Source organism: Camelus dromedarius, chromosome 1 (genome assembly GCF_036321535.1).
Source record: "Camelus dromedarius isolate mCamDro1 chromosome 1, mCamDro1.pat, whole genome shotgun sequence".
Lineage (NCBI taxonomy): Eukaryota > Metazoa > Chordata > Mammalia > Artiodactyla > Camelidae > Camelus > Camelus dromedarius.
In genome coordinates, this window is record NC_087436.1 from 93,794,375 (window position 1) to 93,819,240 (window position 24,866).

At 45.4% G+C, this 24,866-nt stretch overlaps 2 protein-coding genes across 15 annotated transcripts in view; one reads left to right on the plus strand and one right to left on the minus strand.

The window, feature by feature from the left end:
* APBB2 (amyloid beta precursor protein binding family B member 2) overlaps positions 1-21,192 on the plus strand; it is a 333,398-nt gene extending 312,206 nt beyond the window's left edge. For 10 of the 14 annotated variants that reach the window (XM_064487170.1, XM_064487174.1, XM_064487137.1 and 7 more), the window contains 6 exons: positions 6,650-6,764; positions 9,308-9,395; positions 9,993-10,076; positions 11,737-11,852; positions 13,322-13,501; positions 17,282-21,192. In XM_064487170.1, coding sequence (XP_064343240.1) covers positions 6,650-6,764; positions 9,308-9,395; positions 9,993-10,076; positions 11,737-11,852; positions 13,322-13,501; positions 17,282-17,449 — 751 coding nt within the window. In that variant the 3' untranslated portion in view covers positions 17,450-21,192. The remainder of the gene's footprint in view (positions 1-6,649; positions 6,765-9,307; positions 9,396-9,992; positions 10,077-11,736; positions 11,853-13,321; positions 13,502-17,281) is intronic. The other 4 variants (XM_064487197.1, XM_031435550.2, XM_010980367.3 and 1 more) reach the window with 2 other exon arrangements.
* Positions 18,619-24,866, minus strand: part of NSUN7 (NOP2/Sun RNA methyltransferase family member 7) — a 37,860-nt gene continuing 31,612 nt past the window's right edge. Inside the window, exon 12 of the mRNA XM_031435556.2 lies at positions 18,619-24,581. Within this exon, the coding sequence (XP_031291416.1) occupies positions 23,943-24,581 (639 nt within the window). The 3' untranslated portion in view covers positions 18,619-23,942. The remainder of the gene's footprint in view (positions 24,582-24,866) is intronic.

The following is a 24,866-nucleotide window of genomic DNA, read 5'->3' on the forward strand; positions in this document are numbered from 1 at the left end:
AGCTGGGAGGAAAGGGTCTTCAGGTACATTTCAGCAAGTCTTCTTATATTCATATCAGTGCAAAGATTTATGAAAACATCCCTTGTGGTTGAGGAGACCGTATTTCAAAGTGGGCTTTTTCTTTGACTTCTTTTCCCTGGTTTATAATAACAGCTAACATTAATCAATGGCCTATCATGTGCCAGCCTTCAAATATTCCCCGCATCAAACATGTATTTGCTCAGAGCAAATGCAGGTTATGTAAAAGATGTTACCAAATTGTGGAGAGACTGAATGGAGGGACTCTAGCAGAAGAGGGGAGAGAGCCACTGCCAGACACATCCGGGTTGTCACGTGGCTGACAAGGGTGGCTCGTTCTGGGCTGCTCCGGAAAGTGGAGCCTGATCCCATAGGCAAAAGTTGCAGGGAGGCAAGTTTCCATTCATCATTAAGAAAAGATATATTTTGATTCACAGGGAGCGTTCCAGCAAGGGAGGAGGCTGCTCCATTAAGTAAATGAGAGTTTGTACGACTGAGAGAGTCTGGGCACCCCTGTCTGGGTTGCTGTGGAAGGAGGGACTTTGAAATGTTAGCCTGCGTGACTGCTAAGAGGCCTGTAGATGCCTCTTAAATTCCTTTTGAGGAGGGATATACACATAAATTTCATTTATCTGAGAGTTGCTGCAGGGGAGGCAGGGGGAGATTTAGGGAAAGGGTGAGCCGTTCTGTCTTGGCCACTTGTTAATAGAACATGTTTGAATAAAGACTCGTTTATTCATTCATTCCAGCAAGATGGATTAACCCCCTGCAGGGCAATTAAAATGCTGTTCAGCTGAGAACAATAACAGCAAATCTTTTGTTCTTTTTCTTTGCCATTAAGAAATTTGAGGCTGTCATGTAAGATGTCTTAGCACTGACATTTTTCCCTGGCAGAACTTGAGGCCTGTCCTCTGGGGGAATAATTACTGGGGAGAACAGCAAAAGGAGAGGAACAAAAAGAGTTAGAAATGCAAAGGCTCAGCCAGCAAATGGTGAAAGGTAGTTGATCCCTGGTCCTCACTTCTGTTACAGTTTAAGGAAGAGACACAGCTATAAATGTTGCACGTACTGGTTTATAAAGGGAGTACAGGGATCCCCCAACTGCACAAAATAAATGGGGTGGCACCTCTTTTAGCAAATGGCTTCTCACTCGGGGAGTAAGCAGAGGACAAAAATGGTCCTTGCTGCTCAGTGTCAGACAGAATGTCTCCAACTGATGGGCATCTAGAATAATCTGTTGGAAAAGACAGTGCCTGTTCTGACTGGACCTTGTGGGACATCTGGGCCAGCTCTGTGGTCTTATAGATGCCCACGCCAAGGTGCTGTAGGAGGCATGACCATGGGGTGCCTGGTCCATGGCGTGCCTGATCCATGGCGTGGGGTGGCGTGGAAGCCCATCCCAACCTGGCTCAGCTCTGAGATCCAACACTTGCCAGGGAGCTGCAGCCCAAGTACCACTGGCAGCTCTGAGGAGAGAAGTGGGGGCAGAGAGCCACTGAGGCTCCCCAAGGAAGGCTCCTGAAATGCCCTCATCATGATGTCAGAGACCCTGCGGGCCCTGCCTGGCTGGGTGACCCCCCTAACCCCGCGCCCAGATCCCCACACGGGGCACTGGGCTGGTCTGACAGCTTTGGTTTGTACTTTCTGTCAGGAATACTGTCGCTGTGGAGGATGGTTATTAAGGCAATTTCTTGTCCCTCTCAGTATACAGGAAAAGCTCTAGAAAGCATTAAATTACTCTTACAAATGGGCATAAGATCTTTCAGGATGATTGGAAAAAAGTCTGAAAGGCTGAGTTGGGCCACGTCTGGGTTACCGTGAAGCTAGATGATGGGACACTGTTGTTCACTGGAGGTCCTCTCTCTCCTCTCATGGATGTTTGAGAAGTTCTGGAATGAGAGGTATAAGAAGGGGGAGCAGGGAGGCAGGTGCACTGTGCTCCTGTAACTCCTGCACCCCGCAGTCTCCTGAAACTGAGACCCAAACTCCATTCTCCAGTGAGGCCCAGGTCCCTGCACACCTCCATGTCACTGAGACCCAGTGACCTGTCTCCCGCCACCCAGCCCCTGCAGCCATGGGGACCTCTCCTGAAATCCCTTCATTTGATGTTTTGGAACCAGCCTCTCCTGGGCTTTCTTTCTCAGGGTCCAGGCCTTGTTTTGTCTCTTCTCATTCTCCACACTCTCATCTGCTCCCCTGACTGCAGCTGCCCCCTCAAGCCGGGGTCTCCAGCCCAGACCATAGGACTGGGCTCAGGGACTGAGTGTCTACCTGCTTGGTGGGCGTGGCCACCAGGTGCCCCCCAAGCACCTCACACCCATCATCCAGCCTGGAGCTAATCCGCTTCCTCCACCAAATCACTCCCCCACCTTCCCCCAGTGTGAGAGCGCTTAGTTGTCCAAGCGGGGACCCCACAGCTACTCTGGATTCTCCCTCTCATCTCCCACACCCCCCTCAACCCTGCCAGTCTGCCTCCACCCCCCCGACTCCCCCCCCCCCCCCGTCTTCATGGATGCTCATGGAGCCTTCCCTGTTCCTCTTCTCTCACCCCAACCATAGCAGCAGCCCCGGGGCCTCCTTCCTTTGTCCCACTTTGTTCTACCAGAAGGAACTTTTCAAAACACTTGTCAGATAGGGTTACGTGTCACATTACAGACTCGATGATTCAGAGTAAGGCCCAGGCTCTTGGCAGGACAGGAGTACAACCTCCCTGCAGCCATGGCCCCTCACCCTAGTGCCGGAAGTCATGCACAGGACTGGAGTTCTTCCGAATCCTCTGTGGGCTTGCTTACCTCCGTGCCTTTGCTCATGCGCATGTGAGCGTGCTTTGAGCCATCGCTGCCCTCTCACCCTGCTGAGGTCCTTATCCTTACTGACGCAGCTCAGACCTCACTGAGCAGCTCTGTCATTGGACAGCGGGCTTCCTAGGCTGGAGCCTCGTCTGTTTGTGTTTGCTTCCCTGTTGCCTGGGGCATAATAGTGGCTCAGAAGGTATTTGTGGAAGTGAATTGAATATTTTTTTAAAGTATAAGTCTTTATACCGAATCATAATTTGACTAGTATCGTAATACTGGCAGCGGTGTTACTTTCATATTGCTTCTGTAACAAATTAACCACAAACTTAGTGGCTTAAAGCCACGCAAATTTATTCTCTTACAGTTCTGGAGGTCAGAAATCTAAAATGGGTCTTTCAGGCTAAGACCATTGTGTCAGCAGGGCTGTGTTCCTCCTAGAGACACCAACAGAAAACCCCTTTCCTTGCCTTTTCCAGCCTTTAGGTGCTGCCTGCCTTCCTTTCACCTCTAGGGAAAGTGCCTCCTCCCTTCCCTTGTAGTTGTGTTGGGCCTTCCCAGATAATCCAGGACAATAGCCCCACCTCGAGATCCTTCACTTCATCCCATCCGCAAAGCCCCTTTTGCCCTTTAAGGTAACCTATTAACAGCTTCTGGGAATTAAGACAGGGACGTCTTGGGAGGGTCATCATTCTGTCTACCAAAGCAGCCTTATTCAGAAACCAGGTGCTGAGAAGCCAGGCTTTTAAAATAACCGGTTTGGACTCCATTCTGAGTAATAATGAGAGTAGCTAAGCCACATATTTCACTGCACACAAAGGAAGTTGTCTGGCTTGTCTGTGCTCCAGATCGGAAAGAGAGGTCTGAAAAATCCCCATGTTCGGGACTTCCCGCTGTTTTAGGGTGACTTGGGGTCTGTTTCATGGGAATAAACGTGCACATCTCCTGACCCCCACAGTGAGGAGGAGGAACTTGTGTTCTCCTGGGAGGTTAGTTACCAGACTCTCAGCTATTAGGGACCAGACTCTCAGCTATTAGATTTCTGCCTCCCTGATCTGTCAGCCTGGTACCTGGGAGGGAACAGGAAAAGACAAAACTGTAGGGAAAACAAAAGTGTCAGAACCTCCCGAACAGGCCCTGCGGCTACTGCGCTGCCCCTGTGGGAAGACGTGGATTCTAGATGGTCTCCTCAGGCATTAATCACTTTCTCCTGAGCCAGAAGGAAAATGAAGATTGATAAGAGTAATCTTAAAAAATTACTCCTAAGGGGTTGCATCTGAAAGAACAGAGGGCACAGAGCTGAAGTTTGATGGGAGTGATCCATCGCTTTTTGATCAGGGCCTGTTTGGTCCTCCCCGACGGTGTCTTCGCACTTGCTGCACTTGGAGACCAGCCAGCAGTCTCGGGGAGCAGGGTGGATCTTGGAGGCTTACATTATAGAACATCAGAGCCAGAAAGGGACCTTGGAAATCATGTTGCATGACTTAGAGATGAGGTCCAACTCCATGCCCGAGGTGGTATAGCTCAGTGGAATCAGAAATGGGACTAGAGATTGGGTTGCCCGAATCCTGATCCATTGCCCTCTCAGGGAGGACAGTTGCAGGTGGGAACATTACAGGAACTACTTAAGGTAGGGCATCACTGGCTCTAATCCACTGTGGTACAGAACGCAGATCCTGTCGGCATTTAGACACCAGCAAGGTGCTGGGGGCCGGCTTTTGGGCTGGACGGTACCGAGTAGATGGGTTAGTGAGCTCCAGAAGGGCAGGGGGGCCAGGGTCGCCAGGTGGGAAGACCCCCCTTTCTGGATCAGAGGGGAGAGCTCCTTGGTTGGAGGAAGGATGCTGGAAGAGTTGGTGGGACCAGTTTTGGAACTCCAGAAATGCAGACAAAAGTTTTTAGATTTTCCATGGGTGACCACAGGAACTTCAAAGAGATTTGACCTCAGAAAAATGGCAACTGAATGTGGAATTTTTAAAGAAGAGAGTTGTGTGTGACAAGACACTGTGTGTATTACTTTGGGACCCACCCAGGAAAGAAAAGTAGCCAGAAGGAGGGGGACCACAGCAGGACTTCCCTTGAGCATGGTCTCCAAAAGTGATGCCCTCTCTTCACTTCCTTTTTAAGTAATGTGCTGTCTTGGTCGGGCTGAGACTAGGATGGAAGGGCCTCAGGAGCACAGCGTGGAGCGAGGCCGTGCGCCACCTCTGAGCACAGGCTGACTTTCTAGATGGGCGGTGGGGGTGCCGCAGGGCCCGTGTGTGAGAGGAAGGGGCACTCGGTACCAGCTGTGGCCAGGCCCCGGCTGGGTCCTGGGGATGAAGAAGGCACAGATCATCTTCACGGAGCTCCGAGGGGAGTGGGGAAGACAGCGCATAAGCAGACGCTCACGGTACCCAGGGCTGAGCGCCATGTGTCCCAGGGGCGCGGCGGCTCCGAGAAGGCACTCGCCCAGCCTCAGGTGAGGCTGAGACCGTGGCCCGGGCGTGGAGACGGCGGGGCGAACGCAAGAACCCACTTAGGATGCTTGAGTGGTAGCAGCGCTGGCAAGGACGGGGTGGCTTCAAGACATTTTCAAGAGGTCAAGCAGGCCGAACACGGGGTTTGGGTACGGAGTGTGGGGCATGAGGAAGGCCCCGGGTCCTGGCATGGACGACGCCAACTGAGAGAGAACGGGAGGACACAGGGGAGGGCGGAGGCAAGCAGACTTGAGGGCAGTTGTGCACGGTTGGAGGTTCAAGGGCCTGTGGGCAGCCAGATAAAGATACCCCTGGCCTGGAGTCACCGCAGGGCTCCCTGGGGCAGGCAACAGGGAGGGCTTTTCTGGCCAGACCTTCACGATGGCCGGTTGCCTCCAGCAAGTAGACCCCTCTGCCTTCCCAAAGAAGCCAAGTCTGTCTTGGGGAAAATCTGTCACAGTCTGTGAGAACACTGCCAGCTCCTACATTAAGGGAAGTAATACATTCATCTGTGATTATATCTACAGACAAGGATCCTGGCTTAGCACCACACACAAAGAAATCACTGTGATCCACTACCAGATGGGTAAATCTGGGCATTTATTTTTCATAAACACTTTGAACCGCTGTCCTCAATACTAAGAGTGAGAAATCTAGTTGTATGGCATGGTTCTTCTGAAGCCAGGTAACGTCACCGGCGATATCCTTTCATCAGTAAAGCGATGCTGAAATCAGTAAAGCACCAGCTGCATGCTCACCGCCGCGTCTGAGCTGACGATACAGGTGTCAGGCTGCTGCCGTCGCCCCAGGCCCTGGAGTAAGAGAGGTGTCGCGCAGAATCAAGTGCCTTTGACAGGACTTCAGCCTGTGGTGTCTCTGTGTTGCTGTGATCGCCCGTCTACTTTCTCAGCAGCTGCAGCTCTGATCCGCTCTCCGGCCACCTGTTTACACATCAGAGCCTATTGTTCTGCTTCTGCTGCACCCCCATGTTTGCCACAGTCTCACTCATACAAATTCATGCTCCTCTCGAGCCTGTGTTCTGTTTTGTGGTCATAATATTTATAATCATAATATTTGTTATTACTCTGGATAGAAGTGTCCTATAAAATTCGGTTTTCATTAAGCATTGTTCATTAAGATCCCAGGAGCTCAACAAACATAATTTGGGGGACATCCTAGTTATTTTGCTCAGAAATGAATTCCTAATATCCATAAAACTGTTCCTCTGTTTGAGGTAGCTGTTGACACTTATTTTTTTAACCATCGCATTCTCTGTTTACCTCTGACATGCTGGCTCCTAGCTCAGTTAACATTCACAACCAGAATGTGTGTTGCGTAAGGTTCTTTATCCTAATGTACCGATACATTTTGTTTGCACAGAGATTTTGCTTATGTAGCAAGAGACAGAGACACAAGAATTTTGAAATGTCATGTATTTCGATGTGACACACCAGCAAAAGCCATCGCCACGAGTCTCCACGAAATCTGTTCCAAGGTAAGGTGGGTCAGGGCACTGTGGCCCGCCCCTCTCTTTTTTCTCACTGCTCCAGCAGGGAAGGGATGTGGTAGGGGTGGATAGCCTGGCACGTTGACCTGCAAATGGAGCTCAGGGAGAAGCAGGCAGACTGTCAAGTTCAGCCAGTGTTGTTAATACTCTTGAATGGTGCTCCACCTACAAAAGGAGGACAGCCTTGGTCCCTTCCGCAGTCCGGGGTGTATAATAGGTGGACAGAAGGGTGGCAGGTGTGCTGGTGGAGACGCACCATGTACAGCAAGCCCCTCCGGGAAACGTGAAGGGAGTTGGCAGATTTCCGAGGGACAGGGCCCCCTGATCTGAGAGGGAACACGGACAGAAGGAAGGGAGGTCCCCTTCCTTCTGGGGGGTCTGTGGAAATGCAGGCAGCTAGGGGTGGTCATGAACACACACTGACTTCATGAGAACACACCGCAGCTCATGAGCACTCTGGCCAGTGGTGAGGCAGGGCTGTGGTCACTGTCACTGGCTCACGATGGTAAGGGTCCCACTTCATTAACCAGAGTCGCAGCCTCAGAAGGAGAACTGACAGTCGGGTGTCGCAGCCCAGTCTCCCTCCCTCCCTCGCTCCTTCCCTCCAGCGCAGCATCCCCGCACCTCTGCGGGCCCTTCACTGACCTCCACCCACAGGTCTGGTACTTTTCAGGAGCCTGCTCTGGGACCAAGTAGCTCTGGCTCTCGTGGAGGCCTTTCTTGTGTGGACCTGAAACCTTCCCCTCTAGAACCTCCACGTGGTTACTGGAGACGTGTGGTCTGTGGCAGTGAGAGAGATTCTTTGTCTCTGCCGGCAGCTCTTGGACTGGAGGGCATGTGGAGCCGCACTGGGCCTGGTTCACATGGCGCTGGATGGGTGTTTGCCGCTGAGCCTTCCTCCTCCCGGCTTCCTCCTTTCTCCAGCATGCCCACCCTGCCTCCTCAGCTGCTGTCGGGTCCCAGGGTTACCAGGCCCCTAAGCGTCCTCTTCCAGGCACACCCTGCTTGCTTTCCCATGCGTGACCCAGTGTTCCAGAACAGACCATGGCCACTCTGACCTTTGACCTCCAAGGATCCATTCTTAGTGACCACGTTACCGGCTGGCTTGGGTTCCAGGAGTGGTGGCCAGGCCTCCAGGACACTGTCCCCAGCCTCCCTCAGCCAGGCCTTTCCAGTCCCCAGGTGTACTCACTGACCTGAGCAAGGGGTTCATGTCACCCGTGCTGCATGTCACCGTCATGCCTTCAGGCTGGCACCCTTACACGGCCTCACTCCCACAAGTCCTCGAGCTGCCAGGCCCAGCCTGGTCTCGGAGAAGCAGGAGTGAAGTTCCTGAGGGAGGGGAAGGGATGAGAGCTGTCCCCAGTCCCCAGAGAAACAGCACAGCGGTCTGCTGCTCTGACCGTGTGACTGGGCCCTGTGGGGTGGTTGCCGGTCCAGAGAGCCTGTGTCACCGCAGCCCGATGCACCTTCCTCACGTGCATGCCGCGCTCCCCGGTTTCATTTCCTCATCCATTCACGTAGCAAATGTAATTGAATGCCGTGCATGCACCAGGCCCTGTTCTGAGGAGACAGCAGAGGCTAAAACAGAAGATCCTGGCCCTTGTGGAGCTTGTCCTCCAGTGTGAAGCCCTTAGAGCTCGGCCTGGCCCAGAGCACAAGTCTCCTGCTGTCAGCAGCCCTACTGCCCGCCGTCCCAGGCGCACATCTGGAGACGGCGGAGTGGAGCTCTGGGGGGAAGTGACTTTGTTCCACCTGGGTGGGAAGGTGGGGCCGGGAATGAGGATGTGAGCTGCTTTGGGGGTCAGTGAAGGTGGATTCTTTCAGTCTTCAAAGCCACAATGCTGTGAACAGGGGTGAAAAGCGATGGCTCTCAAGTCAAGGAGATGTTAGCAGCCCCAACAGAGGAGAGTTTGAAAGAGGGCTGACAGATTTAAACAATTTGACAATAACAACGACACTGGCAGCTAACACTTCGGAGTGTTCATACTTACTCTCAGGACCGACACAGTGTTACTAGGGACAGAAGTACCATCCCCATGTGCGGTGGAGGAAGTGAACCAGGGCAGGTGACTTGCCCAAGGCCACACAGCTAGTAAGTGGCAGATGTGGGATTTGAACCCATGTACTCTGTCCCCAGAGCCCTGAAGAGAGTACCCAAGAGTCACCATCTGGAAGCAGTAGGGGATGTCCGTTGCCCTGGGTTCCACTGACTGCTGTGGGCCAGGGGCTCTGTATACGACTAGGGGTATTTTGGGGGTTGTTTCAGTAGAGGTGGGAGCCTGGTAAATGGAAGAATAAATTCTAAATAATTAGGAGACTGTTAGTTACTCTGAGGTACATTCACTATTATCCCCAGAGAAAATGGGCACAGCTTTTGAAATATACAGCTCAGAGATACGTGGGTGGGAGGTCAGGCAACAGACCAGAGCCCATTCAACTTGGAAGTGAAGTCGGCACAGACACCAGCTGGACCAGCTGAAGACCGGAGTCTGTAGCCATGAGCCACAGCTGCGTTTTCTCTTTGTCAGATTATGGCCGAACGGAAGAATGCCAAAGCCCTGGCCGGCAGCTCCTTACATGAAAGGACCAACGTGAACCTTGACGTTCCCCTGCAAGGTAGGTGGGTCAGGAAGCCGAGGGTCTCAGATGGATCCCTGGCGTTTCTGGTCTCCCTAAATCCCTCGTGCCGAGCCTGCACTCGGCCCTCCGTGCATGGCTTAGAGCTGATCTTGTGTCAACAGGGTTCAGCATGAGGGGACAGGATGCGTTTTGTTGTTGTTGGACAAGATTAAAGAAAAGTATCTTTAGTGGTTTTGATACTCAGGTATAGCCTGTGGTAAGGACCAGTTGGTTTAAAAATACATGGGCTGATATTTTGGGGAGCTCGGTAAAGTTACTCGTCCTGTCTCTGCGCTCTTTGTGATTACATCTTCTCAGGGTATCAACTATACCTAATAAATAGGACATCCAAAGCTGCGACCTAGCATACATCCAAGGGACAGTCACATCTCAACACATAAATTCTAGTTCTGCTTTCAAATGCTTTCCTACCTAGAAATGAAAAGTGAACGGGACTTTGATTGACAGAGCCCCAGTGTCTGGTGGAAGAAATGCTGTTCTTATAGAATGATTGCCACATTTATCTCTAGAAACACAGGACATTATGTGTATATCAGAACCATTAAGAAAGATGTGTCGCTTTGTTCCCTGTAGTAGATTTTCCAACACCAAAGACTGAGCTGGTCCAGAAGTTCCACGTGCAGTACTTGGGCATGCTGCCTGTAGACAAACCAGTCGGTATGTGTCTTCATTATTTGTCTTTACGCTTCGCAAGTTTTGGGTAGTGCGTGGGAGGTGTTCATCCTCCCATCGGGGTGGGGTCTGCTGTTTTACTCCCTTGCTTTGTCTTGAATCAGACCCTCACGCTGTCACCAGCCAGAGCGCACAAACAGTGCCAAACAGGGGAACAGTATAGGACAGGCTGAGTTACTCTGATGTGTGATCCCAGAACACAGGGACTCGAACAAAGCAGACCTGGGTTTCTTATTCACCCAGCAGTCCAGAGATGTGCAATTCAGGCTGTGGAAGGGCTTTGCCGTCCTGAACCGGGGCTTCCGTTCAGGGGGCACCTGCTTCCATCCTTGTCACGTGGTGTGTGGGGATAAGGGGCTGAGGGAGCCCCTGTGCTTTTCTCTTAAGATGGGACCCAGAAGCAGCAGCACATGCAGTGGTCAGCTCACATCCCAGGAGCAGAATTTAGTTGCTTATGCATACTAAGCTGACAGGAGGCTGGGAGATGTAGCCATTTCCTGGGTGGAAAAGGCTGTGGAGAAATCAGAACCTTCGTGCACTGCTGGGCGTAGGTAAAACGGCACAGCTGCCTTGGGAAACAGTCTGGCAGTTCCTCTAAAGTTAAATATAGGGTTACCGTTTGACCCAGCAGTTCTCCTGGGCTTATACCCAAGTGGAATGAAAACATCTGTTCCCACCAAACCTCGTACACGGAAGTTCACAGCAGCAGCATCCGTAATAGTCAGGAAGTGGGAATAACCCACATGGCCATCAGCTGACAAATGGACAAATCAAATGCACTTCCATGCAGGGGCACTTTAACTGGCAATAAAAAGGAACGAAGTGTTAGACATGCTGCAACATGGCTGAACCTTGAAAACGATATGCCAAATGAAAGAGAAAGAGCCAGTTGCAGAGGCTGTATGATTCCATTTATGTGAAATGTCCAGAGACAGGGCTGGGGGCTGGGGGCTGGGAGGAAATGGAGGGGGACTCCTGGAAGGCATGGGGTTTCTTTTTGGATTGATGAAAATGTTCTAAAACTGATTGTGGTGATGGGGGCACAACTCTGAACATACTAAAAACCACTGAATTTTGCACTTTGAATGAGTAAGTTGTATGGTGTGTGAATTATATCTCAATAAAGTTGTTATCCCACCTCTCCCCCGCCAGAAATGGCTTGTGGGAACACCCAGCCAAAGGGCCCCGCTGAACAGCGCAGACTGCTCCTGTCCGGGGGCCATCCAGACTGGGCCTTACTTAACTGACAGAGTACAGTGAAGGATGATCAGGGGATCTGGCAGATGCTGGCTTCTGTTGGGTCCCCCTTTTGAAGCTTCTTTGCTTAGAAAAAGTTAGCATTTGAGTACTCGGGGCTAGGGGATCTTTGTTGGGGGGAGAGAGAGAGCGAGGGAGAGATGTTCCAGTTAGGACGTGGCATGCTACGTCTCTGGAGGTTCTCATGAGCCTTCTTTCTGTTGAAAAAGCTGGCATTTCTTTTTTTTTTTTTTTTTTTTTGAGCAATGAAATGCTCAAGTAAAATGTCTTGTCTGGGACTACGAATAAAAGACCAGTCTGGACATAGCTGTCACTGGGTGATTTGGGCCCACATCTGAGAGTCAGAAATAGCTTTAGGACCTTTTTCAGTTGTCCCTTCCATCCACAGGAATGGATACCCTGAACAGTGCCATAGAAAGTCTCATGACCTCGTCCAGCAAGGAGGACTGGCCGTCGGTGCACATGAACGTGGCCGATGCTACTGTGACTGTCATCAGTGAGACGGTAAGGAGGGTGGCAGATGCAGTTGGTCTTTCTGGGTTACAGTGAGATTTTGGATACAGTAATCTTCCATGAAACTTAGGCATGTGCCAAGGCTTGACCTCTGGGGAGCTGTGCTTGCTTGTGATTAAAATAGCCTATGTGCAAAAAACAAAAACTCCTCCCTTTGTGTCTGTATCTCTGCACACCTCAGAGGCTTCTAGTCCATTGCTCCTCATTCTTCCTTCCTGCTGTGCCCAGGAGATTGATGTCATTTGCTAGAAGTGACACTGCGATTCTAACAGTAACTCATTAATGGGGCTTGGTTTTCTGGCCACTCTCCAGGCTCCAGTATTGACTGGGCTGTGTTGTCTGGGGTTGGGGCACAGGAGACGCTTCTCTCATGGAAGGTCCTATGGTAGCAGGGGCCACGGGTCATCTGGAGAGAAGCCAGCATTAGCCTCAACCCAAATTATCCCAATTTTGTGGTTGAGGAAATTGAGGCACAGAGAGGTTAAGTAACTGCCCGTGGTCACACAGCTAGAAGTAGCAGGGTCAGTTTTCCATCCTGCTTCGGTGAAGCACCTGTCATGATAAGACCATAAATCCTTGGCCTGCTCTTGCTTCTATCCATGAGCAGCTCACCTTCTAGCCCAGTTCAGTTTCTAAAAAGGAGTAAGCTGCTCACTGGCCCTGCCTGCCTGCCTCTCCAGCCTGCCACGTGGGATTTTCTTCGAGTCTGCAAACATGTGGTGCCTTTTCCTACCTCAGCACTCTGCCAGGGTTGCTTCTTCTGTGCTCTGCCCCTTTACATAAGTCAAGGTGTTAATGAGCCAAAAGTTACCATTCTGGATGTATTTACTAATTCAAAAATTGCACATGGCTGCTGCGAAGGATGTGGTGTTCATAAGAATGACTTCCAGACACTTCTTCACACATCATTATTTGGATACCAGTTTGTGAAAGGGGGGTTAAAAGGGGATTTGACAGCTTTTTGTTTTACACAGTTTTAGGTAGAAACGTGATTCAATGTGCTGTTTGCTCTGGGGAAAGACACGGATGGAAAGAGCCCATGGCTCCTTTTCTCTTGGTGCTCTGGGGTTTCCAGTGGGTTTGCCTGGGAGAATGGGTTCTGAGCCACTGGATGGGCAGGATATATAGTTTACATGACATTGCTTCTACCCCGGTGATCCCACGGGCTTGAGTGCAGCAGTCAGAGAAGGGATCGCACACACCATTTGCAGTGTAGTTCAGAGCGAGATTAAATGCCAGCATGCGGCACCCACAGCAGCAGTGGCGTCCCCAGACGCATTCAGAAACTAACCTTTCTAGAAAAATGCTACTCCTTTCTAAATTCAGTCTGGCTATGTATTTTTTTTTAATACCACTTCCTGTCTGCAGCCACACTAAGCAGATGCTGACTTAGGTCCGACTGTGCCTGTGGCTGTTGCCCGGCTTCCCGGAGTGCGGGCTCTCACCAGCGTCTCTTGCAGAATGAAGAGGAAATCCTAGTAGAGTGTCGGGTGCGGTTCCTGTCCTTCATGGGAGTCGGGAAGGATGTGCACACGTTTGCCTTCATCATGGACACTGGGAACCAACACTTTGAGTGCCACGTTTTCTGGTGCGAGCCTAATGCCGGGAACGTGTCCGAGGCGGTGCAGGCCGCCTGCATGGTGAGTGGCCCTGCGCGAGGGCCTGGCCCGCGTGCCCTGGGCTTTTGTCTAACATGCTGTCAATTGGAGCAGGGTCACTAACTTAAAAGTAGCAAAGCCTAAGCTCTAAAGTAATGCTTAGCTGTGCAACAGGGCTGTGGTAAGAACTGCGTTCACAGGTACAACGTAAACCAAGTAGGTAAGAACACCCTCATCCTGTGGGCAGAATCAATGACAAACACTTTGCCGTCTCAGGAGGCCAGGACACCCGAAGGAAGCAGGACCGGATGGGGCCAAGTGCTTCTGTGCAGACTCCAGTAGCACTGAAAACGATAATCTTCAAAACCACAAATTTGAGGATTCCCAATTCTTGACCCCTAATTTCAATATGTGATCAGGAAATGCTGGTCATGCGTGAGTTTTTTGCTCTTTGGAACCAACTCAGTACTTTTAAAAAAATTCAGTGTATTGAATGATTTTTATTTCAGATAGTTGGTTTAAGTGCATTGTTCTTACATACTTGGTTTACTTTATGTCTGTGAATGCAGTTCTTACCACAGCCCGGTTAGGCAGACCTCTTTTATTTATGAGGAAACAGAAGCTCCGGAAAAGGACGGGCCCCAGGGCAGGGCTGGTAAGGGATAGAGCCTGCGTTCATCCCCAGGTCTCCAGGCAACAAAGCCAGGGCCCTTTGGGCCACGTATATGATTTCAAACAAAAACACCTCATCAGTCATTCTGCAACTGTCCCTTGAGCTCCTATTATTCTGGGTACTGGCAGAGTTCTAGTAAGGAGGGAGCTGTATAAATGCAGGCATCCAGACCTGGGCTGCATGGTGTATTCTAGCAATAGCAGGTGTAGTTGGAGGCGAGGCCCATGTCATGTAGGGCCTGTGACCTCACGCCAAGGTGTTATCTTCAGCAAAGATTGTTTAAGCAGAAGAGTGAATAGACCAAGTTAGGTTTCAAAAGCATACTCTTTTTTAAAAAAAAATGGAGAAAACAAAGCAGAGAAGGGTTGAAAAGACAAGGCTGAAGTGGGGAGACAGGCCAGAAGGCCAGTTTACTGCTCCAGGGGAGAGCTGCGTCTGAACCAGGAGTGGCAGTGGGAAGAAACAGGAGCAGGTGATGGAGGCACCTGGCTAGGGGTGAGGAGTGCTGGATTTGAAGCACCTGCACTTCAGTTAATTCACTCCACTGTTTATGGGCCAGACTCTGGGAAGTTCAAGTGGGACTAAGACATGGTCCTTGCCTTACAGAGTTTGGGTATATGGAGGAAACACGTTAAACCCAATTTCTGTTATGGCATAGAAAGTACTCTCAGTGAAAGTGTAAGACTGCAGTGGATGGAGGAGTAACTGGGAGGAAAGGGGCCCTGAAAATAGATCACACACCAGGCCTGAGGTGAAGGAGTGGCTTGAGGCACACCCTTGGGGCCCTTGCTCGTTTGTTTGGGGACCGGGGAGAGTCACACAATTTTGAGGCTGAGGGAGGAGAACCAGTGAAGCTGGATTGGAATGGGGGTCACATTTACAGTTGGTCCAAGGTCCTGATGGTAGATGAAGAGCCTGGGGTTGGGCTTAGCCTGCTGATTGGTTAGTGACTTTGAGACTGGACAGAAGATGCCGTGCGTTCAGGAACAGGTGGAGTTAAGGGCAGTCTCTGTTTCGTCACAGACAGTACGTTGCTAGGTTAAGAAAGAGGGGGGAAGGATGAGCTGGATGGCAGAGGCAGAGGTGGGGGACAAGAAGAGAGCCAATTGGCTTTTATCTTAAAAGCCATCTTTGAACTGGAGATGGGAAAAGCGGGGAGAGAAGCCCTGTGCTGTGCATTTATTACCTGACTTCATTCTCACCCAAGTCCCTTGTTAGAGCAGTTTCCCCTCGGGTACCATGGGGCCAGGGCTCTGACGCAAATCCACCTGTGTAAAAGGACCAGGGCTGGGTGGAGGGGAGCTGGGTGGGAGAGTCAAGGTGAACCTCCTGACCACGCACAGGAGGTTGAGATGGGATGAAAGGACTGTGCGAAGAAAATAGAAAGCGGGAGAGTCTGGCCAAGCAAAAGTGGATGATGACTGTTTAGGTATTTCATGAAATGGAGAAGGATCAGAACAGATGGTTTTAGTCATAAAATGAATGGCTTTCAGCCTTAATTATACATTTTAAATGCTGAGGACAATTAAATAATTAGCTTTATTACTGGTTACAGTTTGTTCTCATTCCCAGACTCATCTCCTCTCCTAGAAACAGTTTTTACTCGCTTGCTTACTATTTTTATTATATCACAGCAACCAGCTGAAATGACTCAGCCAGTCCAGTGTCAGGCATACTGATAAAATCAAACCTTTCTTTACACTCTGCAGCCAGCATTTCTAGCTCAGCGGCTTTCCTCTTGATTCAAATCTGCATGAGTCTCCATCTGAAATATCTATGTATGAATTTAATATAATCTGAAATAATCTCTAGTGTTAACACATTCTTTTGAGTCTACTTAATTTTTAGGCATATTTTGCAGCTGTGTGGTATAGGCCCAGCTGAAAATATTTTGATGAAATTTAGAGTGAGACAGGGGTCCTCTTAATGAAATAATTTATCAGGCACAATTTTGATTCACTGGATGTAACTTAACCAACAGTAGAAACTCCCAGTTCAGCGTACCACATTGCCATGCCTGTCCATTTATCAGTCTGTGCTTTGGAAGTTTGTAGTTTGGTTGTGACGCAGACCCAGCAATGTATTTTACACACAGGAGACAAACTGGTCGATTTTTCATACAATTGGGTTGAAAGGGGCTAATTTTGTGGCCTGTGGGCTATGACAGAGCATTGTGACAGTCTTGCTGTAGGATAGTTTCTACTTCTCGGAGGAACATCAGTGTGTTTCACAGTTGTTTTAAGGAACTCATTCGTATTTAAGTAGGTTTTTAAAAATCAGCCATGGAATTATTTTAAAGTGCTTGGATTAGGGAAAAATGTTTGGTACATATTACCCTTTTAACCTAGTTTTGAAGAATTACTTATCTTTTCATTGATACAAAAGCAGGTGATTGGGTCATTATGTTTCTGAAGGGCAGAAACTGTCCGTGGCACCAGTGCTAATGGATTTTTAAAAATTAATCCATTAAAACTTAGACTTGTAAATAAAATGTATCTTGAAATCTCAATACATAGTTTTTTTAAAATTAAAGCAGGAAATAGAAAAGGAAACATTTATGAATGCCTTCTGTGTTGGTAGGCCTATGTTAGGCATTCTGCAAGTGTTCCTTAATCCTAACACTCTTAAGGTCCCCGTTCTTCAACCATTTTACAAATGAAGAAACTGAGGCTCAGAGAGGTGTAATAACTTGCCCAGCGTCATATAGTTCCCAAGTGGTAGAGCCTAGATTCAAATTCTGCCCTTTCTACCATGCTGTCTCTCAATCAGCTGTGAGCACATACTTTATGTACTTGTCTCTGAGGAAAGATTTAATTAATAATATCTCTCCCAATCCTTTGTCTTTTCCTTATTAGCTCTTTGACTATGAAGTATATTAATCGCAGTCTATCAATATAGAGAACAAGCAGAGGGTGGAAATGGATGGGAGAAAAAGATAGCAAAAGCCAAAACAGCTTTGTCGAGCATAACGGTCTTTTAAGAGAATTTAAAATACTCCACATTAAGAAAAAAAAATAGTAAACTCTTTTCAATTCATGTTTAGGAGCCAGTTCATTAACCTTTGGGAGTAAATATACTGGTGATGAATTAAAATCACGTTAAACAAGAAGGGATATTAACGACCATAAAACTGTTCTGCCTTATTTCAGTTACGATACCAGAAGTGCTTGGTAGCCAGGCCACCTTCACAGAAAGTCCGACCGCCTCCTCCGCCAGCAGACTCAGTGACCAGAAGAGTCACAACCAATGTAAAACGGGGGGTCTTGTCCCTCATTGACACTTTGAAACAGAAACGCCCTGTCACAGAAACGCCATAGCTGCATATGTGAAAGGATGCTGTGATATCTACTGGAGATTGAACAGCTACACTAAAGAGGAGGAACTGATCTCCGGCCTTCCGTTCAGTTGCTGATGCTTTGTCTTTGGAGAATTTATCCTTAACCAAACAGTGTTAGACAAGCATGTTCTCTCGTCTTGCCACCATCGTGTGATATGAAAAGAAGCATGAATAATTTTTTTTGCTGTCAGTAAGTTACATCATGAGCAGTGGAAGGTCTTTCTGATTGTAAATATCGTGACCGTCACATAACTCCACACGCACACGGGGAAGGATGTGGCCACGCCCCTCCCAGTGAACTGATGCTGAGTGCTTGGAGTGAATGATGCCTGAGTTATTAGATTCACTGTCTTCTTGACTGGATCTGTCACAAGCAACTTTTAAGTCCTACAGCACTTTGCCTTGTTTTCAACATTGGAGTAGACACTGCATAACAGAAACCATTGAATTGCTGTAAAAATAGGATGACGAATTTTTGTTTTAGTTTTTCATAAAATTGAAACTTTGGTTGACAAAATTGGCTGTTGGCATCAGTATACAAACCAACTGGCAGCTTTCCTTGACAAGCTCTTTGACACATGGACACCACCATTTCATGTCTACAGCTGTTTGTGGGATGTTGGAAAAAAACAAAAGTGAAGCTTCAAAATTGAAAAACTAAATTTCAGAAATTAAAATCAAACAAAAATAGCCTTTCTTTTCAGATGCTTTTCAAACTGATTATTAACAAAAAGAAAGAGATTGACAAAATCATAATGCATTTTGGGTGGGACCTATTTCAAACTTCTGCCTTATATTGTACAATGCAGCTAGAGAATTATAGTTCACTATGGCCATTCTCTACATAAAGAACATTAAAATGAAATAGTCCTCATAAGCCTTTCATCCTTAGTTTGATAATTAGCCGATATGCAATTTGGAGTTGAGGAAATGTCATTTATATTTTAGACCTCCACCACCACGTTATGTTGTTTCCCACCTCCTAAATAAATGTTCTGCTAGAATTCTGCTTCTAGCTTAATCTTACCCGAATGCTTTTTGCCCAGAAAGCTGTCTGTCCATCATGTATTGTCCATGGCAACAAATTACACAAAATTGAACCTTTCTGAATTTATGTATTTAATATTAAAATTTGTTGGACTCTAGATATATTTTTAAATTTATATTGTTTCCATTTATTTTCAAGATTAAAAAATTTCATATTGGAGCAAAATATACACGGGAACAATGGACTATTTAACAAGTCTCCCCCAAATAGCACTCTCCTGCTTCTCTATCTATAGATGAGAAACTTAGCTGTAAAGATACACTTGTTGACACTTGTTTTAAAAAGAAGTTGCTAAGCTCAAAGCATTAGTTCTATTTACTTTTCAATGATGAAATTATCATTTATAACATCCAGTTATAACAGTAACACTTTGTTTATCTACTGTTGTGTACTTGTGAAATGGTTTCTACATTCTTATCATCACAGTTGAGCCTTATACAGTAGAGAAGATACTAAACATATTTGAGAAATAAAAAATATTATGAATTACCAAGAGGTTCAATCACTTAGCCTAAGATCTCACAGAAGTTCGTGAGAAAACCAGGACTAGGACCCATGCTTCTCAACTCCCAGTTTTAAATCACACTGCTTCCACACCAGTCAGGAGGAATCTTTGCAGAATTACTCTGGGCATATCCAATTAATTATTGTCGGGCAATCTTAGGACTCCCTGTATAAGTGGGAAATATGTCCAAATTACTCACGCAGGTATTCATTATAAAACCATTGCCCTCTCTCAGTCCAGGAGTGTTTTCCTACAGTGTGCCTCAAATGTGTTGTAAAGGACAGGATTCTACGTGCATTACAGCCTGTCCAGCCCACGAGATTGTCCAGAGATGATGGTCCTGTGGTAGAGAGACTCCTAACTCCTGATACTTAGCCACCAGAGAACATGATGGAATGAGCAGGTGGCCTCCCACCTCTGTTGCCTCTCAGAATTCTGGAATTGTTTGCTAGCACCCTTGTGTTCTGACAAAAAAGATGCCACTCTAGAAATGAATTATACTTCTCACCAGCCTACATACTGTTCTTCTGAAGTAACCAATGATACCATGAGAAATTACTGCATTAAGAAAATCCTTACTTTGCCCTTTGAAAAGCTGTTCAACATTCAGTCGTCATGATCTTTCATCTTGCTCTCCACAGTGAAACATTTTAGTGTGATAAGCTTCAAAATTCTGAACAAGTGATCCATTTTTGTATTGGGAATCTCTACCAGAACCCCATTCATTTTTTTAAGGCATACATTTGTTTTCAGGATCAAGAATACTGAGCTAGCTTTAAGTAGCAAACTGATTTATATATGCAATTATAGGATGCATTAAGATGAATGATAGCCTTTACGTATTGAAAACTTTACTGCAGATATTTTGTTTTAAAAATAGCTTTGCATACTAAAGGCAATTAATTTTGTAAAATTAATTATGTTAAACCGTATGTTCAGACACTTTCTGCCATGGCCAAAAAGTATGTATGAAAGTATGTGTGTATTTTCTGTGAAAGGATGCCAGTGTTTTACCTGATGATATTGTAGTGACACTTCGGTTATCTATGCATTCTTTGTATCTGTGATTTGGTAAACAGGCAGCCATGTTCACTATGCCTTGTATGTCTTATCATTTTTTTAATTAACCTGTTAAATACAGCTTAAAATATTTTATTTTATTTATTCTATTTTTTACTGAAATATACTGCATAATTGTGTTAATGTATTATCTTTACTGGATATTACCTGACAATGTATCCAGGTCTCAGTAATCTCAGTGAACTATACATTGCCTAAAAGGTGGTTTTGTAATGATTTGTAGTCACATTTTTATTGGAATATGTAGACGAAAAGGCCAAATACTTAAAGTTCCTTTTATTTTTTAAAAGCAGCTAGGTAGACGCAGACTTGCCACCTCATCTACGTGCTCCTTGGCCACATCAAGGGCAATAGCCAACATGCCTATGGCTAAACACTTTACTTTGCAAACTTAAAGCACTGCTTGGTGCTTAGTTTTTATATCCTTCACAACACGTGTAAGCTCATCTAAGAGACAGACACATGTCCACATGCCCTTTGTTTCCACCTGGATATAGATCACCAATAGCTAACAAGGACCATTGTTTTTGTTTGTGTCTGTCTTACTGCATGAAGGGCCATCAGACCCATTTCCATTAAAATAAGTTTTTGGTGATAAACTGTTGGCACTGCTACTTTTTTTAAAAATTCCACTTTATGATTTTATGACAAACATTTGTACAATGATTGATTCTACACTAGGTCATTTACCAGAAGCACTAAATCCTTCCTCCTTTTCTTATATGATACACTTATTTCATAAGCATTGCAACACAAATTCAAGATTTCATAAGCAATGTGAGAAACATTTCCCTTACTGATATGAGCACAACCTAACTAGTAAAACCATTAGTTCTCTAGTTTGCCAGGCATAGTTAACCCAATACACAGCTACCATGTGTGTTAGGCAGCCAGTCACACGAAGTTTAATTTATTTCAACTTCAGGGAGAAGATATGCTCCCCCTTTATCAGCCAGTGCACTCCCTGCCATCCAGAGCAGCTCGTTTATCCCAAAAGAACATCTGGTTTTGCTCTCTGCCCCTTTTGCTAGTGACCACTTTTACACATTTAAATGTAACATGTTGTGAGAATAAAATTAGCTGCATAAAACGTTTGGCTCATTTATCTGACATCTCAGTCATACGTATCCAGAAATAGAAATAAAAGTTTAGTGTCTCCACACCAGTCATTTTATTTTCAAATTATTCTTGCCTCAAATTAAAAATCATTTTAGTAAGTAAGGTTCTGCTTTGACTAGTTATTGCATAGCACCACCTGGTAAGAACTAGAAACAAACTTTAAATTTTGAATAATACATCACACTGCCCTTACTTGGTACTCAGGAAGGACAGCTGGCATTGTGGACGTAGAGGCCTATTCAGTCACCAACTTGACACTTGTACAAGTACTTTTTCTAATAGGAAGATAGTCTGTCTTTCCTTTAAGAACCTGGTATCAAAGAATGAAAGAGTTGTACAGGGATTAAATCCAAATGAAAGGTAACTAGAAAAACAAATCAGTTGAATCTGGTTTAGTTTAACTGTTAGCCATATGGAAGAAGACAAATAGAATTCAAGTTATGTACCCATTTTCTGTTCTTCTTGCATTTCCCCCAGTAATTTATCTATTTTACTCTATCAAAGGCAGTTACTCTCAAGGAAAAAAATTTCATTTGGTTTCAGGTATTATATAATGGTAACTAATTATAGATAAAAGTCTGAATTTGCTATTGGAGTACCTAAATACCAGTAATTTCATTATTTTAGAATTTTGCAGCACTTTAAAAAGCTCAAGAAAGAAAAATAGCGCAATCAATATTCTCCATTAGAATCCTTGCATATTGTTTTTATCCAAAGTATTTTCCCTTTTACTCTACCAAAGTATGTAAATAATCGATCACGCCCTTCTTAGAAGAGTCTCAAAGAAGAAAACTGTAGGCTTAATGAATGAGTGGTTTAATTCAAAATCTCCATATACTTATAAAGAGAAAAATAATTTACTGACAAGATTCATGTTATAAGATACTAAAAATAAGTGTTTAAAGTTATGACATGACTTAAATCACATGCTGCTATAGAAATCAGAAAAATATCCTGAACTATTTCATAACAGTAATTAGTTTCTTTATAACTGATTACAGAAAATAAAAATCTCAGACCTGCTACTTTTGGACAATGGAATACTCTTCAGCCTGGGGTAGAGGGAAGACAGCAGGAAATGGACAAAAGATTCCTGAGATAAAATACCAGCTCTTTACTGAACGAAGTTCAGTTAAGCTGCACTGGCCTCCCGGAGACATGAGATACTCCAGGTCAGAGAGGGGGAATAAGAAAAAAAGTACTATAATTTTTAGAGCAAAGATTATACAGTTTCTGATTTTTGAAATCAGTAAATAAGCTGAGCATTTAAAACATTTCTGTGTTTTTTAAGACTCATAATTAATATGAGAATTCTTTTGGGATTTAGAAATAAGAAGTCTGGTTCAATTATAAAAAGTCATGTTTCCTTTCTTCACTGACACATTTTACTGATAAATGTAAATCTTCAGTTAAAAAAATGTATTACTACTAAAACAAAGTTCACCATTTTTTATCCTTCAAGTGAGAAAATTATAGAATGTTAGAGCTGAAATAGACCTAAATATTCATCTTGAAGAGGATAAAATCCTATTAAAATCATGCCACCTGAAATTTATGAATTTACATAACACTATTCAACATAAAAGGTTCTGAAAACAGAACTTTAAATTCAAAGTTTATGAATGTGTCTATGAACATTTCTTCAAACAATAAAACTTATAGTTGTAACTTTTTAATGTTAATTTCTGTTGCCATGATGAAAAAGAGCCAATAGACCCAGAAATGATAATCATAACCAATTCTTGAAGGCAACTGATAATACAGTCAAGATGAATTGACTTAATATAATTAAAATAGTGCTACATATATTTTAATTGCACATCAGAAATGATTTACCCAAGTTTAATTACTGTGTGCCATTTGAAATGACCATTTCACCTGATCTTTGAATAGAATCAGAAATTTGTAAAGATTTCTTCAAAAACAGGTGTGTCACTTGTATTCAACAGTTTTGCCTCTTCCTCAGAATTACTATTTAGATGGAGGTTTGCTTACAGTCACTTTTTTTACAACAGTATTTGGCATAAACAGAAGGAAGCACTTACGTTCAATCTGCCCTGGATCCTGGAAGCTCTTCCAATGAGAAACAGTCTTCACTCTGTGAAGAGACATTTGAACTACCCACACCTGGAAACTTGGCACTTCCTGTTCTTCCTACTCAGACTCAACCTCAGTCACATCACAAAAGCTCATAATATCCCCTGTTTAAAGAATATTTTGATGTTTAAGGGAAAAAAGTCAACCTTAATAGTGTTGAAATGTTAAACTACAGCTGACTAGATACGGAAGGGCACTGAAGTCAGTGTGAGAGCACCTTTTCCGTATCTATGCTTTCTAATAAACTGCCTCACAAATTAATTTCTAAAAGGGTATGTTATAAGGCACAGTGTTTCCCTTCAGGAAAACTTGTTGCTGCTTTCTTTTAAAACTAGTGTCTTAAGTCCCGACTGAAAATTAACAAGAGTGAGACACGGAGTCTACAGAAGGACAGTCTAAAGCAGACCAGCACCCAGCTGTTGAAATCTCTGAATTCTGCTTTGCTTAATTCACATACATTATTCTCATTTGTCTTAATTCTCTTGAAGGTAATAATCAGATTTAGAAGATACTAAGTGACCAAAAGAATGAGTACTTTGTGTAGGGATATCTAACCTTCAGAGAAATATCAGACTTTGAAAAAAAATTCAACTACTCTTGACCCCTGTAAAACACACAGGACAGTCAAAGCCATGGTCGAGGACGTCTGGGTAGAGAGGAAGGTAAGTTATCTTTAGGCTTTTCCCCACTTCTGGGTACTGATGGTGTGGAAAGATAGCCAGGCATGACAGTCTTGGGCCCAACCCAACGACAGTAAAACTGTTGAGTTGGTACATGAGACCTGATCCCTTGGGAACTTGAAAATGGCAACATTACTGGAGGCAAAACAATCTCTATGGGTTTCAGTGCAATCATTCTATCTTCTGGGCGAGGTCTCACAAAGTTTGTCAGCCGTTCATAGGGTCTGGCGGGAGGTGTGTTCTTCATAAACGTAGGCGCTAAAGGATTGGTGGTGGGTTTGTTGGTTTTTCTGACCTGTGGAGAAGAACCCACTTGATTTGTATTTTTCTGTGGAAGAGACGTTTTTGTCGTTAATGCCTCTGACCGATTAGCATTTGCATTAGTTTCTCGACTCAGGAACTCAGCAATTTTCATTTGGACGCTGTTATTATCAGCAGTGGGAGCTTTTGGCAGTGGTGTTTTTGATTTTTTCTTCTTCTTTTCCCGTTTTGAAGGTTTACCCAACTCAATCCCATCCAGTAGACCCTTTGCTGCAGCGCGGGCCAAAACATCTTTCACAGACACTGTCTCAGATGGGTCCCGCTATAATTAAAGAAGCAGTTACAAAGTGTCAGAGTTAACTATTACTGTGTATATTATAAATATTTATCAGTGTTTCAGTAAAAATAGAAGAGTATCTTTATTATACTAAAAGAAATGTTTTTAGGCCTTAGTCTCTCTCTTTCTATATATATATACACACATATATATATATATCTCCCCCATAATATATCCCATAAGCCTCAGGAAATGACTTTCTTAGTACTTAAACTGCCCCATTTGTGAACCTGATAGGAAAAAAAATTATAGAGCTTATTTGTTATCCAC